Raw genomic sequence first — 18,756 nt, forward strand, 5'->3', positions numbered from 1 at the left:
TTAAGCCGCATATACGTATCGCAACAGGGGAAACTTTAAACACAGCCCAACCTCCCAAACACATCATGATAGCAAACCCCTTGTCCAGCAAGACTCAATGTTAACCCCAGCCACTCAGTCTCATCCTTGACCCGTCCGATCAGACGTGCGAGCCCCTTCCGGACAAACTGTCGCCTCCGCAGGATAGTCAGAGCCTGAGAAAGATGTATGAAAGTTCAAATCGGGGTGTAGCAGAGAGATGAAGGCGCTGAGAACACCATCAAGTCTAGAAACTCTCCTCGCCATTATGTACTCCCAGCTTCGTTTTGTCCGCCATCTTAGTGGTGCCGATATACGGGGGAGAGACACGGTTTCCAGCCAACAACAGTTCCCATTAAAAGACTCTGGAAAGGGAGCATTTATGAAATCCTTCATTAACCGGCAACGATCGTAGGCCTGACAATCCATTCACAGCATCAAGCACGCTTACATCAACCAAAACATTGGTCTGAGGCTCCGACACCTCCCACAGTTCGTGGTCTGCTTCTTGGAACGACGTGACCATCTTGGGGTTCCCGAGTGGATCCATTGCTTGTAGTGGAGTAGGGTCCGGTCCACTCCGCCCGATTTCAGACAAACGCTCCATCATTTTGTGAATGCGGGCTTCAACACGATCATGAAGTGACCCAATGGCCGCCAGCACAGTTCGTAGTTACGGATCACTCTCAGTCCGCTCCCCCACTCCTCGGTCGGTCTCAGTCATGTTCATGGCCTCAGAGAGCCCAGTTCACCCGGGGGAACAGATAAATGTGGAACGGACAACGGCAGAGGGGGACTTATCGATTGGTTCAATGTCAATCTGGACTCAGCTACCGCAGGCGGAGATCTCAACCCAGGGAGCCTCGGCGGGGCCAGACCAGGCCACCTGGCCAGGGACCCCCGCCCACCGCTTCAGATGTGCATCGTCACCCCTCCTTCGATGTTACTGACTCAGCCAATCGCCGTTAACTTCGGTCCAAAAAACTTCCACTTCGGTAGACCGGACCCTGTCCCACGATCACAGCCGATATTGTTCAACCGAGACCCGGCTGGGCCAGTACTCGAGACCCTGGCTTCCAAGCTGGTCTAGGCCGCAAACTGCCACACGATGTAACTTCGTCCACCAAACCAGTAGAAATCTCGGGATTGCACCATTAAGTCGTAGTTGGGTTCGTACACAAGGAGGCAGGGCGCAAAGTCAGGATAAATGACACGATCATCTGGCAGGATTCGGAGGTAGGCGGAGCCGGGAGCTTACGCGGCCATCTTGTTTGCTAGCGTAGCTCTTCCCCCTGTAATATATTAATAATCCTATTCTATCGAGGCGCCAAACGTTAATTACATACTCCGTCCTCCGCCATTTTAGTAGTTTTCCTCCGTTATTTTGATTATACTTGCTACTTTCAATGTACCCCCCGCCTATCTTCTCAGTGATCCATGAGATTTCCTGCCACAGACACCACGGTGTTTGTCCTTGGCCTCCGATCTTATCAGACTTGGTCACACGCATACCTAAAAACTAATTTGAAGCACGTAAGGCACAGCCATTACAACGCGTGACCGTCACCACAAAGCCATTACAGTGCTTATTCCTTTATCATGCGTGGTAAATGTATAGTAGTTGTAAAAGCACGTGTGGTAAAGCCATATGCGTGCTATTGAATTTGTGGTGATGGTCACGCGTGGTTATGACCGCGTTGTAATGGCTGTTTCCCCCCAGGACACTGCAGGAACCGGGCCAGGCCGTGGCGGATTCCAGGGCATCAGGCGGTGGGCCACGCACCCTCCCTCACACAATATAGAAATCTCCAGGGGGTGGTCGTTTTCGTGGTTTGAGGGGCGTCATTGAGGCCTACACAGTTAATTTTGTAGGGGGGTAGGTTTGCAAGCGAAAATGTCGCCAGAGGTTTGTAAATGTGGTACACATTGTTTTGTTTTACTTTGATTTCCTTTTCTATGTCGTAGTCCATCCAGAGAAAATATAACTTACTGTACAGCCAGTACTTTTCAACCCTACTGTCAAACATCTTACTATAGTACTTCAAATTATAAATATTATTTTTGTTGTGGACCGTTCCCACCACCCCCCAAAAAAAACAAGTATATATATTTTTTTATTAACTTTTATTTAAACAACAATAACTGTAAACATAACTTAAAGATAACATAATAAACAACTAGAAAAATAACTTTAATGAAACAGTATTATAAACAAATTGTGATGTGGACTCCAAAAGACGTTGGGTAGGTAATCTGCAAAACAAAAAAGAAAAAAAGAGTTTCAAGGTATGTAGATGTGACTAAATAAGGTGAAGCATTACAAGTGAAGGTAACACTATGATTTTACGTGTGCAGTGTGCCTAGTACATTTCACTTCTGTTATAGTCCCGCGTTTGAGTGGTGTCTATATGGAAGTGCCTACTGCGTTACTGACACAAAAGTGGCACAACGGGATTGTAAATACGCCGATTTATTTCTAATGCATTGCAGTGGAGGCATTGTATATCTAGGCCGCTGTGCTTACCTTGTATAAACACTGCGGCCACCGCAGTTCACAACTTCAATTCAACTCTGCTGTCTACTCTGAAGTGTAGAAGCAGTGTCTATAAGTTTAAAAGAGAAAGAGAAATGATGTCACAGAGAGTGAGAGAGAGAAAGAGAAAGAAAACCACATTAAAACTGTCTCGCAGAGTCTGGAGTTGAGATTTTTTCTTGAAAAGTCAGACACAGATTTACAAGCTCCTTGCGCCACTTTTCCCATTTTAAAAGTGATACAAAAGGGGTGCAATAAGCTTGTAGATCTGTTTCTCAGACTGCTGTAACCTCTCTGTGTCACTGTTTGGAGGTAATTCTACATTTCTACACAGTCAAGCTGCTGCACACTACCCACTCTATCCTTTCACAAATGTTTTGTTGTTGTTTCGGAAACAAAATTCTTTGCTCACCTAGTGCCATTGGTGTGATTGAAAGAGGGAGCTCTACGTGTCGAAGAAGCCTTCAGTGTAACCAAGAGAGTTCACCACTTCAACTCAGATAAGAAGATATGGTTTTATACAGCAGACTGGAGATAGCAGCGTCAAAAACTTAAAATAAGGAAGAGAAACAATGTGAGAGAGTAAGAAAGAGAAAGAGAGAAAAAAGGACATTAAAACGAGAGACACATACGACAGGGGGGGGCGCCTGAAGCCACCTGAAGCCAGAGGCGCAACCTCAGTCAAGATTATGGGGGGGGGGGGGCTAGAAAAAAATTTCGGGGGGGGGGGGGGTGGGCTGAACTCCAAGCAAAAAGAAGAGTGGAGCCGCAGGGGCTGTAAGCGGGGGGGGGACATCACAGCCTCATTAACAAGCAAAGACCTGTGAAGTACTCGGGTGCGACTGTGTGGGCCCAGGAAGCTATCTCATCCTAGCTGAAGTCCCGTTAGCCCAATGTGTGTTTTGCGCGCCTGCTACATACTACACATTTTCTCCTTTCACAGATAACTTGTCGGTCTTTCGGAAACAAGCTTCTTTGCTCACCTTGTGCCATTGCCGTTGTCCTTGTTACATAATCCATCCTGAAGGTCTACATCTAAAAGATATTAAAACAAAGATGTTATGATTGGAAATTGTTACTATATTAATTTGGAGTTAGATAACCTCGCGCTTTTATACACGTTCCTTCTCACATTCTACGAACTGTTTGTATTGGTAATATTCCGGACATTTCAGCGATTTATAAAAACGCTCCTGCTATTGGGGAAAAAAATGTATACATGTTAACTAATACACTATATAGAAGTGCGTTCCTCTGAAAATACTAAGGCGTTTTTGTATCTAGTCTGCTACAACCCTTTGACTCTTTCCGATGCGTACTCAAACCTCACTGCTCACCTTTTCGTGGAAAAGACACCTTCTTCAGGATATAGTTCCGATCTCCAACAAAGAAGTCTCATATATGGTGCCGAATCTTGATATCTCTATGGCTAACGACATACTCCTGCTCCCATCATCATCATCCTCATCCTCATCATCGCAGGTTCTTCATCTGCTCTGTGCTTCGGGTACCACTAACTCAGTGACCAAAGAGGCCACGCCTGTAGTAGTAGGCCCCGTTCGGTACTTTGGGAACAACTCCAAAATGGCGTACAACGCCCCGTCTTTTTTTTTATACATAGGGTCATGTGTGTAGTGACGAATGCGCTGGATGGGTGTGGTTTGGTTGTATACCAGCCATGAGTGAGTGTGTGTGTCGATCTGACAACTAGACCTGCAACTAATAAATCACTACAATGGAAATCTGGGCCTTGTACTGTTGTTGTGTCTTCCTGGTAGCGTAAGCACAGTATGCTGTACTAACATATTCAGTCTCGATTAATTTACCACCTCCCCCAGGGGCTTTTGAATGGTGGGAGAGGGGTCAATAATTGTGCTGACTTTTCTCCTTTAGCGTGCAGTACTATATTGTTTTATAAAATGTATAACTCTTCAAACTATCTTTGCTCTTACGACGTACGGCCGCGATTTCCGTAATTGCTTTTAAAAGTAATATACGCTTATTTAAAGTTTTAAAAAACTATTTTCATGATAAACCCAGATAATGTATACCCTTAATATGTACATTAAATACATAAATAGGTTTTTGAACAATTAGAAACTTTTGCACCGTACGCGTACGTGGTGCCGCACATGACGTCACATGTAATTTTTTATTTTATTTTATTTTTTTTAAACGCGGGGTACGCGTTTTGGGCGAAAAAGAAAAAAAAAGGCGAAGCCCACTTTATTGTTAATTAGCCTCCGGGGAGGCCAAATCCCGGGGGCAATTTATTTTTTCATAATGGGGATTCCAGAGGGTCCCCCCTGTGCGGGGGGGGGTTGTAAATGTGGTATTTTGCTTTCCTTTCTGTCTTGTAGAGGATCCAGGGTAAATATAACATTTTTTTGTACAGCCAGTACCTTTCTGCCTGTTACCATAGTAACAGACAGAAAGGTACTGGCGTGAGTACAGAGGTTCACCAGAATATGTTGCTAATTGAAATAGTTACTGTGCTGGAGATTTATATTTATTTTTTTCATAGGAACAGTTAGTCGTAAAAAAAACAGTAAGTGGAAAAGTTTTGTAACCTATTCCTTCCTGTTCGGGGAGTATAAGTGTAACGTGCTCCAAGCGGGTCTTTACGAAGCTTGATGTTCATTGGCTGTCAAGTATTAAAAGTAGAAGTTTTGGCAGTCATTCCTTGCTCGTCTGTGGAACAACATGGACATTTTATTGGCTAAAGTGTTCCGAGCACAAGTTTGCTCCTTATTGGGAGGGAACAGTTCACTGTTGTCAGTGATATTGTGATGCATTTTCCAAAGGAGTGTGGGGAAAGAAAGTAGTAGAGGGCAGGTTAGGAACACTATTAACACTGTACAGTGCCCATAAGGTGGTGGAGAGGGATTATGAGGGAAACAATTTTTTTATATGTTTCAAGGGCCATTTATATAATTGCAGTGTGGTGTATAAATCATGGCGGAAAAATGACAGTGTCTTGCGCTGTTTTTTTTTAATCAAGTTTGTAGGTGACAAACTTCTTAGGAGTACTATTTACTTATACTGTGGTGTTTACTTCCTGATGAGGTGTGGTTGTGAAGCAAAAAAATCAGTCTTGGTTTGATAAAAAAATTTTATTAAGCAAATACTAATAAACTTTCTCCAGAAACTGTCGCTTTATATATGAAAGGGGTGACAATTAAAAATGGCATTTCATAAAATATCAGTTAAGCGTGGCTTTATACTTCTTTTTTGTGCTACAGTTTGTAAAAGTGTTGCCCCACATCCTTGATGATGTAAGAGGGCATCAGTTACTTTTAGATAAAGTAGAATAGAATAGAAGTGCTAAAACAAACACTCCCGCACTACATTATCTTAGATCAAGAGAACAAGTAAAAAACAGTTAAATACAAATGATTTCATATTACATAGAAATGCATACATTATTATTTTTCAAATTTGTATTCTGTACAATTCAGGAACGTGCTGTCGTAGTGCTTAGAGATTGCAGACTGTTCCGCAAATAAATCACATACTCACTAAAGAATATATAGGGTGGTACTGTTATAATATAAAGTACAGGTCCTATATATTCTTTATGGAGAAAGTGAATAGGAACTGCAAATAAGAATAGAAATTAGAAAATAACATTCAGAAATGTAGGGTTTATTAAATATTTAAAGTAACAAAGTATCTATGATAGCTATATTTTTTTTCTGGTGTTTCGTAAAATATCTTTCTTGAAAAAAATATCTGATCAAGTACTTTTTAATATTTGAAAGTTATATTATAGATGGTGCTGAAAAATCTCCCATTCCTCTTCTGTAGCTATAGGACAATCTATTATAATATTACGATTGATACCATTGTTACAGTAAAAAGAAAAGGAAAATAAAGTTATGTATTTAACAGAACATCCATAATCAAATACTTTCGAGCTGTAATTATTTACTGAACTTCTTTTCTCCGGGAGGTGAAAAAGTTTGATTTTCGTGGTGACGGGTCATAAACTCCTCTGAGATCATGACGGTGAGAATAATATGTATATATTCTCACAGCACATGATCGCAAGGGGAAAATAGACTGAAAACCGCTATTGTTGCTTACTTATCGTTATTCTTTGTGATGACGGATCATGAAGTCCACTAAGATCACCAAGACTGTTAATGTTATAATATGCATATTAACAGTATGTGATCTCTAGGGGAAAACACAATAGCAAGTGGAAGATGGTGATGTTGATTGTAATTGTTTAAGGTTTGCATCAACGGGTCACCAACATCTCTCAAGCTAAGTACAGTGTCAATATTATAATATAAAATCTCACTATATATAAGGTGAAAGGAGCCAGAAAAGGAGCAATGTTTGTTATAATCTATCTGTTTCTAAAAACAAGCTGCTGACGTTACAAAAAGCAAAAAACATGCAATAACATTTTTGTTCTACATATAAATGTTTAAATATTGATAAATAGCCACAAATTATAACTAAGTACTATGCCTATGCCATATTGAAACAACTTACAACAAAGTTTAAAAAGTGTTACTCTGTAAAATGTGTTTTTTGCAAAAACATGTAAATAGAAGACATTAAAAAAATATCGTTATCATTAGAAGAAAAAAATGCTAGCATTTGTAAATTGTAAATCTACCCTCGGAAAGGTGTGGTGGCGCTTCGGGCGTTGGGAAGATTAATAAATGACTTTTTCTATGCACCTGCAAACTTGGCTTTTAAACTTTCAATTGCCCAGTCTGTATCTTTACACTACCTCCAAACATTCTGCTACTGCTATTTTAGTATTGTAGTGAGCCATACAGCAGTATGTGTTTATCTATAGACTGTTTTAAAAGTGTAGCAGTCACACACTCCGCTCGACACTCTCCTTGGACAACTGTAATTATCCAGTCAGTATCGAAGTAGTCATGGAGCAAATGCCTTAGGCCATGGACTGTTTTAAACTCTTATAGACTATGCTTACAGTCTTCTATGCACCTGCAAACCTGCCTTTTATATGTTCAATTCCCCAGTCTCTATCCTTACACTTCCAGCAAACACTCTGTCACTCCTGTTATAGTTTTGTAGTGACTCATTGATCAGTGTGTACTAATCCATTCAATATTTAAAACACTAATGGGTAGATGTACAATAACTGCCATATCCCCAGGGGTATGCCAGTTATCGTGCACTGTGACATCATCACTATGGATGTGCCGTATTTAGAATGTGGTGCACTATGGGGCAAAAAAAGGTACAGATATGTGATGTATCTGTGCCGTGAAGGCGGCGCATTGCTTAAGTTGCGTTGCAAGTGCAACGCATTTCTAGCAATGCCCGAGGGCTCTAAGCTCACAATGCTGAGTCAATCCTGTCACCTGCTTCGAGCAAGTGCAGGGTTTTGACGCAGCATGAGTTTAAAAGTGAAATCTTGTATATTTCACTCCGCCACTTTTAGGTTCCTGCACCGGAGGGGGTTGTAAATCTGCCCCTAACAAACGCCTACAAATTCACCCAGGCAGTTTCACTAGCAGTGCATTCTTTTTCAATTTACATTTGTTATTATTTTACATTAAAAATATGAAATGTAACTTCAAAAATAAAAGAAATATAAGTATTTATATTAAAAATGTAGGAAATTACTATAAAAAGAAAGAAATATAATAATTAATACATTTTAAATGATCATTTACAAAACCTTTCAAATTCACTGAAAAAACCATAGGTTTCAGCCACGTTATAGTTGGGAGTTAGCATTTAAAAAACCTTCGAAATTCACTGAAAAAACCATAGGTTTCACACATGTTATAGTTAGCTGGACATTTCACTCATACAAAACCATTGAAATTCCCCCGTTATAGTTAGTTCAGCTAACTATAACTCGCGCGCCTGCAATGCACTGCTGATGACGTCACATACTACATTACTCATGTTTATTGTGTGAATAAACTAATGCACTGCTGATGACGTCACATACTACATCACTCATGTTTATTGTGTGAATAAACTAAGGATCTAAGTTTACTCCTGGATTGTTGTGTCATTCCTGAGAGCGTACTTTATTGGAAATTTGTGTGGAATACTAATTTTCCGGTTGCTTCGCCGGAGCGTACGCCACTTTTCAACGGGTCACAGCGTTGCAGCAGAAGCAGCTTTGTTTGGATATATATATATATATCTCCTACTGGCGGTCGCCAGTAGGTAGTTATAGTTAGGATTTTTTTCAATGTTAAATCTCAAAATTCTATTTGGAATAACTTTGGCGCCGGTTGACGAATCTGCCTGAAAATTTCCTCAAAATGGCCTCTTCGAGCTCCGGTCCTTCCCTGAAAGTTTGGGGGGGATTCGTCAAGCGGGGGCTGAGATAAAAGGGGGGTCCCAAAACGCGTTTTCCCCATGTTAATTTCCATAGGGCGGTCGACCTCGCTTTTAGCCCGAACGGCTGAATGGATTTACACCAAACTTGGCAAAATTGTAGGGACTGGTAGCCCGATGTGCCTTTGCTATGTCTCAAGATATGTGCTCCAGTGGATTTTGAGTAATTTAGGTTAAAAAAATATATATATCTGTAAGCGCGCCCCGGTACGCGCACCGGGGAGCGCACCGGGCGCGCCACGCGACTTGCGCACGGAAAGCTGATTGGCTCTCGGGTGTCGGTAAACATTCCAAACGGTCTGGAGCGGCCGCCATCTTGTGTCCCGGTAGGATCGAGACACAAGAGGTGGCCAAAACAAAGGGGGAAAAGACCATTAGGGGGCAGGGTAGACCCCCCCCCCCCCTGACCCCTTAGGTTTCATGTGGGGGCTATAAAAGGCCCCCGCGGGGCAAAAAAAAATATTTTTTTTTCGATTTGTGCGGGGGGAGCGCCCGGTACGCGTACCGGGGAGCGTACCGGGGAGCGTATCATGGGGAAAAAAGAATCGGAGTTTTTTAAAAATGAAGCCTTTATTTATAAATTGGGGGTAGTTCTAAAAAGAACTATTTTTTTTCTTCTTTTTGTTTTATATTTTTTTATTGTTTTTTGAACATTTTTTACTTTTTATGGCTTTTCTGAACAGTTTTATATTTTTTTTGTATTTTCTTGGGGGAAAAACAAAAAACAGGGAATTGTAAATGGCTCAACTGGAGCAAAAAAAAATCTGCAAAAAATTAGGGTTTTTTCGGGCACTTATGGTTATCCCCAACACAGATGATAAGTTTAACACTTTGCTCACCATAGCAAATTAACTTACCACAATATTTGCACATGATTTTAAAATCGTTAAATTTGGGTTGTATGATAGGCATTGTCTCTGTTGCCTCTGAACCCGATGGAGTTGGTTCTTTTGATGTTGAGGGTCTAGATGATGATGCGTATAGCTTACTGCAGAGGTCCCTAACCTCTGCAGCAGAATAGTTAATTGGGTGCCAACAGATCATGTGCCGAATCATGGTATGATTCCCGAAGGAATATTTTTTGTTAGGGTTCCCCCTGGACAGCTCAGCATCACAAATCAAACAAGTCACCTTCGCAGCGTTGACTTTTTTGAAACCCCTTTGGGATTTTGTAGAACTGCCATATGAAGTGCTCTTTTGGTTTGTAGGGCTGATGAACTTCTTGCAGGAACTGCCTTGAGCCTTCCTCCTCTTCCTCCTCCTCTTCTTCTTGACCACCAATGGGATCTTCTGGTGGTCTTTTTGATGGTGGTGGTGGGGCAGATGCTCCAGCTGCTGCTGCTACTGTAGCCATTTTTAAGTATAATATATTGGAGACAGATCTCCAAACAGGTCTTCCTCAGTCAAAGGACAAAGTCAGAATAAAGAAAAAAGGAGGGGGCTTTCATCATTTGGATAAAAAACTGTTCTGGACCAATGAGAAGTGTTATTTTCAAGTCACATGAGCAGGGCTTTCATCATTTTGAAACCAAAAGTGTTGTGAACCAATGAAAAGTGTTATTTTCAGTTCACATGACCCGACGCGCTTACGCTACCCGGGGCGCGTAGCGTAAGCGCGTCAGAACGTTTTGCGATCGTTTGCGCATGCGTGCTTCCGGGTGCGCTTACGCTGTGCGTCATATGATGCATCACGCGGCTACGCCACAATGATGTTTTCGTTCGCGGCAATAGCGCTAACGGGACGCTCACCGGTACGCTCCCCGGGGCGCGCCATAGCACTGCGCTTACCGGTGAGCGCATCGGTACGCGCCCCAGGAGCGCACCGGGGCAAACAAATAAAAAAAATATATATATATATTACATAATAATAAAATATAAAATTCGTTATAAAAAATATTACATTTCATACCTAATTGAGGTTTGAAATTCACTGAAAAAAAATAGGTTTGAAGCCCTATATATAGTTAGGAATTAGCATTTAAAAAACCTTTGAAATTCACTGAAAAAACCATAGGTTTCACACCAGTTATAGTTAGGAATTAGCATTTAAAAAACCTAGTAAATTCACTGAAAAAACCATAGGTTTCACACCAGTTATAGTTAGGTGGAAATTTTACTGACATAAAACCATTGAAATTCCACGTTATAGTTAGTTGGACTCACTATAACTTGCGCGCCTGCAATGCACTGCTGATGACGTCACAGATTACGTCACTCATGACCTGGTCAGTGACATCACTCATGACATCACTGATGACACCATCCTTGTGACAGAGTGACAGACCTCCTTTCACTGTAAAGTAACCCTTGAAACACATATTCAAAAATAGAATCTAACATTTTCAAAAAAGTGGAGAAACCCATACCAGTTACAACAACCAATTCAGTAATTCCACCTTCTATATACACATCCTCTCATTCAGCAACAGTTCTACATAGTCACTCATACATATACTCACTTCTCATATTTAATGATACACCTATACATCCTGTTACACACCGACAGTCATCCAAAAGTTACTCACACACATACTCAGACATGCAAAAAAACTATTGAACATCCATTTATTTGCATATATAACTATACACACACTACCACCTTACTTCTAAGGAAACTTACACATACTTACTCTCTTGAACAATCACTTATAGAAATACATACTTATTTAAACAGGAACTCTTACAATCTCACATATACTCACTTATATACATCAATACTCACATATACTAGATTAAAACATATGTCGTTAATGATAAAGACACTAGTGAGACAGTCATTCACTCACTAACACACCCATACAGTCCTGCACATATGCTGTCTTCAAAACACATACAAACAGTGAGTCAGACATTGATGCATCTATGTGCTAAGTAATACCCCCACCAAACCATACAGACACTCATACTGATACTAAAAAACATCTAATAACCCATTTACACACACATGTAGCTACTCACCAACCCATGCAGCCACTTATACACAAAGTGAAACACTGATACAAACATTTAAATATTTAAACAATACTCGCTAATATATGTATTCACTAAGATACACTTAATAAGCCAGTTAACCAATCAATTTTTTTTTTAAAACATCCATTAAGACACTTATTTAAACATTTATTCTTCTATCGACCTTTACATATACATATATAAAACATATTTATTTTACAGAAAGACACACATTCACTGGATGGTGTCATCAGTGATGTCACTGACCATGTCATGAGTGATGTAATCTGTGACGTCATCAGCAGTGCATTGCAGGCGCGCAAGTTATAGTGAGTCCAACTAACTATAACGTGGAATTTCAATGGTTTTATGTCAGTAACATTTCCACCTAACTATAACTGGTGTGAAACCTATGGTTTTTTCAGTGAATACATATCTATCTAGGGCTGAGACCGATCATCATGGCTGACCATAACCGCATGTTACTATCTATGATTTCATTCTGTTTACACCATAATTTCTTTATGTTCAACAATAGATATTACCAACAGGTCAGGGGTGTGGCCATGGGGGCCTGTTTCTCTCCCAGTTATGCCTGCCTTCACATGGGCTACTGGGAGAGACAGGTCCTCTTTGGCACACATTCTGACATTGCCAGGCGATCTATTGTTAGGTGGTACCGTTATATAGACGACGTGTTCCTAGTCTGGAAGGGCACTTGTCTAGAAGCTGAACACTTTGTTGATTTAATTAATTGTAATGATTTCAACTTGAGCTTTACTTCAACCATTAGCAGGGATCAAGTGCATTTCTTAGATATGACAGTGACACCAGGAGGAGCAAAACTCGAAACCAGGTTGTACCGTAAGGAAACGGCTGGAAATACAATTCTCCACGCCAGTAGCCATCACCCTGCCCACCTTATACGCAGCATTCCGTATGGCGAAATGCTGCATATCAGACGTCTGAGCAGTACAGAAGCCCAATGTAATCTCGCTCAGCAAGCTAGCAGGGCCAGATTCATGGCTAGGGGTTACAAGGCCGCGGTGGTTGATAGGGCTATAACTAAAGCTAATGCCCTTTCCCGTGACCAAGCCTTGCAGCCTAAAGTACGCCTACCACTACTAATGATCAAACAGTCAGATTGATTAGGGCCTACAACAAGCAACATGGGGCACTGGGGAAGATAGTCTCCAAACATTGGAATCTGGTGAAATGTGACCCAGTGATAGGGGACAGAATTCCAAACACCCCGTCTATCACATATAGGAGAGCATATTCTATGCAAAATGCCCTAGTTAAATCTAGCCCAGAAGTCCCTATTAGCAAGAACTGGTTAGGGAAGAGTAAGGGCTTTAGGAAGTGTTCATCCTGCAAGGCCTGTCAGCACGGATTGAACAAAACAGAGTATGCAATCCCCTTCACCTCCAATGTACGCAAGATTAAAAAACAACTTACTTGCAAAAGCGAGTATGTGGTGTATGTGCTGGAGTGTCCGTGTGCCCTGCGGTATGTTGGTAGCACCAAACTGCAGGTGCACAAGAGGATACTCCAGCACATAAGGGCCATCAACACAAATGATCCAGCATACCCGGTGGCCCGCCACTTCAAAGAACACCACAACAATGACAGTTCCCTTTTGCGCTACTATGCAATTGACTGTGTGGGTCCTCTCAAAAGAGGAGGTGATAGAGATGGAGCTTTAAGAAAATTGGAGACCAGATATATACTGGAAATGGACAGTCGAGCCCCAGGGGGGTTGAACTCCACGGAAGATTTTTACACGTGTCTATGACACAAGTAAACCATCTTATATACTTGTGTTCCTCCCCTTTCCTGTATTCGGTTGCCCTCCATAGTTTAATCCTAGTGTACCTGTCTGTCTTCTTACTAAGACACATTGTCTTATCAGCATAAATCTAGAGGTTTGGATGGTTTAAGTGTGAGGTGCAGCCTAGGCTTAGGCTGCACTTGGATGTACTAAGAGCTTAAAACTTAGATTTTTCTGAGAGAACCAATAAGAAAGGTTATATATACAAAAAGCCTGAAAAAAAACTCACAGATACACATAAAACTTAAAAACTTTCACATAAAAATTTGTGCACAGTTTTTCGTTTCTCTCACTGTTCACTTAGATACATCCATGGTAGGGTAAGGTCCAACCTGGCATTATCAGAGCCAAATTGGAGGTTTGGGGGGTAGAGGCTGCGATGGTCTCCTTTCCTTGTGATGGGTTAACATCTCCTCTGCTCCCAAACTATCCAGCTCTGTGTAGACATATGAGCTAAGGGTATGTGTAATACAAATGGGATGCTGCGACCTTAGTGTTATGGTTCAAATGCATTTATGCAGTAATATCTTTCATGTTCATTATAGGTCTCATCCCGTGCAAAAAGTGCTATGTTTATATGTATATTTATTGTCAATATGCTTGTACAGTCATGGTTTTAATATATATATTTATATATTTATAACACGTTATTTATGGATTTATATTTTTATACATTCCTTTAAAATTCAATGTTATACATGATTTTGTACATGAAGTGTATTGTATATAGTGTATATATTGATTATTACATCTATTATCCGCATGACACATTTTGCACTTTGCACAATAGCGTATGTTTTGCACTATCCATTCATTGGATTACCCAGTGATTACTGCTTTGCATTGTTTACAATAATTAGTTAGAATTTGCACTTGCAACATTACTGAGTGTATGTATTGCAGTATGTGTGAAAATTCAGGGATTATCCCGTGATTTGTTTTTTTCACAATCTGTTGTCTCTGTCTATGACTCAGCGTGACATGTGACCATAACCTACCTATGAGATTGTATTTTCACTGAGCACTGGCACTTTAAAAATTGCCTCTTTCCCAGCGTGCGTCATGTGATCAAGGCCTCTGTGTAGGCCGAAACGTCATGCTGTGGTGTGCCGCTTCCTCGAGGAAATAAAAATTACTGCTCACTGCACCTGAGGTCTCCTCTCTTCTTCCTGCGCAGCGGTATCCAGGACTGGGCTCCGGGCGAGAGGTTGCAGGGATATATATATATATATATATATATATATATATATATATATATATATATATATATATATATATATATATATATATATATATATCCGAAAATTAACATTTAGGCGCAATTGAGTGTTACATCCTCCTAGAGTGAATTCAACCTTTGAGTCTGTGCACTAAGTACTTCAAGCAAGCAAAAGTTCAACGGTGTATGTTTTGTGTTTAATTTAATTAAAGTGCAACATTTCTGCAGTATTCACTTAGGTTAACCGTTTATATATCTTACTTTATGCTTCCAGAGTGGCTTTCACTCCTACTTATTCCTTGGATTTTGCTGAATGTAACAAAAGCTGACATTTTCATGCATACTTTGTTTTAAAGGATGGAAGACAAGGGGGAGGTGAAATGTATCAAATTTTCCCTTGGGAACAGAATTTTGGCTATACAGCGAACCCCAAAGGCAGTGGTAAGCAGTTTGTGTAAAGTTGTGTTGTGTTCGATATGATTACTAAACAGTGTTGGTTCCCCATATAAACCAATATACAAATGAAGTAAAAGAGAAAAAAAGTCCCTGACTCCTTTGTGCATTCCTGGTTGTATCACCAATTCTTGTTGTACCTTGTTCGAATGGATAAAATTGCCTTTTGTGATCTCATCACAGTCTGTGCCTGCTGTCTGTCATAAACAGCTTTAAATATAATGGGCTTCGGGGCAGTGCCTTGCTTATGTTTGGATGTTTGGCTTTCTAGTCTCTGTTAGTTCCTTGCTCTTGAACTGATGGCTTTCTTTCATATTTGGCGTTTGCTCCACTCCTCAAACATATTCATGTTCATGTCTCTCTCACATCTTTCTTCTTGTCCTTGCATTCTTTATTGGTCCCTAAATCCTTATCCTTGCTTTGTGTCCCTACCCCACCTTAAGCCTCCCCCAAATTTATGTTGTATTGTCAGCTTCTTCAGATTACCTTGCAGTGCTGTTGCTTGGTGTCTGGGTCTCACTCCCCTCCTCCACTTCTCCCCCCCCATCTCCCCCACTTTTTCTTTCCTTGGCCTTTCTCTCCCTTCCTGCATGATTTTATTCCTTTTACTCTTGCCCATCTTTTGCCATCTCCCTCTTGGCGCTATTGGCTTTGTCAATTCTGAATAGTTTTAAAATTGTGCAGCAACTGGCCATCTCTGAATTTGAAAGTATAGAACATGTTATTTACCTTAATTTCGAGATTTCAATAATGTTGCATCTAAATGCATGCTCAGCCGCAGTCATTAAACTATAAAAGTTGTGTTTTCTATATTTTGAAGATGGTTGCCATGATGGGTCTCCATGCTTATTGCTAAGCAAAACAACAAATACCACCATAATCATATGAATTTTGATGAAGTATGGGTGACTAAAAAAGAAAAACATTTGTCACTGGAGTTTTGACTCCCTACTACTCCTTGACAAGCTCAGTTCGACAAATTCTGTTATTTCAGTCCCAAGACACTCCTGAAATCTTTGGGGGAAGAGTGTCCTCCTTTCTAATACCCTGGGAGGCCATAACTTCAGAACCAGTAGTTCCTTTAAATTGCGAAAAGGGATTTCGCCCCATCATTCCTGCAGGCCACGCCCCCATTCTGACCGAATCTCCGCCCGCCCATCTTCCACCCCTCCACTTGACCTTTTGGAAATTCTGCGGCAAGAGCTGCCAGTACTTCTGTTAAAAGGAGCAGTCAAGTTAGGAGTTAGTACTAGGAGCAGAAAAGGGACATTGATGCTACACATATTGCTTCCTAGTACCCAATAAAGGACAGCTGTCTCTGTCTGATCCTAGGCCTTGGGAACTTGAACTTCTTCCTCAAAAAGGGGAAGTTCAAATGCTGACCCTAGTATTAAGTTCAACTGGAATGGGAGATTGTAGACTCGATGGTGTCACTCGATTTACAGGATGCTTACATCCACATCCCTAATCTGCGGTTGCACTGGAAGTAATTGGGGCTTGTGGTGGGTTCTTCACACTGCCAGTTTGTAGTACTACCCTTTGGATTAACATCTGCACCTCTGGACTTCACGAAGTAGATGGTGATGGTTGCCGTCCATCTCAGACTGTCAGGCATCCCCATATCCCCATACCTGGATGACTGGCTCCTCAAAGCCAGCTCAACAGAGATTGTGTTGCGCCATCTGCACCTGACCACATCCCTGATGCTCGACCTGGGCCGTTCGATCAACTAGTTCAAATCTCACAAGTGGCACCCACAATTACTTCAGTTCATAGGTCGGTACTAGACACCACCCTTCTTGGCACCTTTGCACTGTCTTGGAAGACTACAGACACAGGAAATGATTCATCCTTTCACCAAGGCACAAGAGTGCCAGTCCTAGGAGTTCTCACATTCCTAGGTCTGCTGGCTTCCTGCATTCTCCTAGTCACGCACTCATGGTGGCACATGCGAGCCCTGCAGTAGTGCCGTTGCAGACAGTGCCTACAATAGGGGGAAGACCTGTCAGACTCCATTGTGATTTACCCAGCACTGCATCAGAAGTGCCTTGGTGGGGGAATACAGTGAACCTGACCTGTGGGATGGCCTTCACTCCCCCTCTGACCGTGGCGACTGTAGTGACGAATGCTTCCACCATAGGGTAAGGGACCCATTTGGAGATGCTGGATATTAGAGGCCTCTGGTCTCCAAAAGTGCAAGTTCTTCACATCAACCCACTGGAACTGTGGGCAGTTCGGCTGGTGCTCACCGCCTTCCTCCCCTCCATCGACGGATTGTCCATCCAGATCTTGATGGACAACGCAACTGCCATGTGGTATGTGACCAAGCATGGGGGAGTAGGGTCACATCTCCTATTCCTGGACATGTTGAGATTGTGGTCTTAGGTACACAGTTGAGATATTTGGCTCACTGCCAATCAACTGGAGGGGTCTCTGAATGTCTGAGCCAACAGCCTGAGCCATCTTGCCAATCATGAAAGGAGCATTTTACCAAAGGTCATGCAGAACGTCTTTGCCCAATGAGGCACTCTTCAGGTGCACTTGTTTGCCTCCTCAGAAAATGCGCAATGCCAGCAGTTCTGTGCCCTCCAGTATACGTTGATGGGAGCCTGGGGCGGTGCCTCAGTTGAGGTGGAACTTTCAGCTTACTACCGGTTCACCTCCATACCCATAATTCCTTGATTTCTCAGGAAGACCGGGCCCAAGTTATTTTCATCGCCCCAGATTGGCCACAAAGTGTGTGGTAAGTAGACCGTCTAAGCTTCTCTGCATGTTCTTTTATTCGCCTGCCTTTCAGGCTGGATCTTCTCTCCCAGTCGGGGCGGGTGCAATGGGGGGAATTGTTCTCCTTTCCAATCTCCAGGGACTCTGGCTACATGACCGGGGACAACTGAGCTCCTTTTCAGCAGCCACTGGAGGTGGTGGATGCCATCTTGTCACCATGTCGCCTCCTGCCTCCCCTACTAAATCTGCTTGTTCTGGCAGACAGAGCAACTTTGTTGCATGTTAAGCAGACTATGATGTAGACCCCTTGCTGGCAAAGGTCTCTTTAGTCCTGCAATACGCACACTTTCCCTTGCTCGGAAGGGTTGTGCAATTGGTACTGTCAAGGGGTACTTAGCTGCCTTGTTTGGATTCCTCTGTCTGCTAGACCAGCTGTCCCTTTTCAAATCTCCTATTGTGTACGTTGTGCAGAAGGGTTGACAAATCTGCATTCTCCACCCCCCTCTATTGTACCCCATTGGGACCTTAGTTCAATGTTGACCTTTCTAATCGTTGAGCTATTTGAGCCCTAGAATAGTTGTCCCTTAAGGACATGGACCCTTAAAATGTTGTTTTTGGTGACTATCCCCTCCACTGGACATGTGAGCGAATTTCAGGTTCTCAGTTCCAGTCCTCCTT

General features: G+C 41.9%; 1 protein-coding gene across 1 annotated transcript in view; it reads left to right on the forward strand.

Moving 5' to 3' along the window:
- The window catches only part of RMC1 (regulator of MON1-CCZ1), a 319,509-nt gene that overhangs the window by 52,608 nt on the left and 248,145 nt on the right, over positions 1–18,756 (forward strand). The window contains exon 3 of the mRNA XM_086965645.1: positions 15,258–15,342. Coding sequence (XP_086821771.1) covers positions 15,258–15,342 — 85 coding nt within the window. The remainder of the gene's footprint in view (positions 1–15,257; positions 15,343–18,756) is intronic.

This window comes from Lissotriton vulgaris, chromosome 4_1, assembly GCF_964263255.1.
Source record: "Lissotriton vulgaris chromosome 4_1, aLisVul1.2, whole genome shotgun sequence".
NCBI classification, from domain to species: Eukaryota; Metazoa; Chordata; class Amphibia; order Caudata; family Salamandridae; genus Lissotriton; species Lissotriton vulgaris.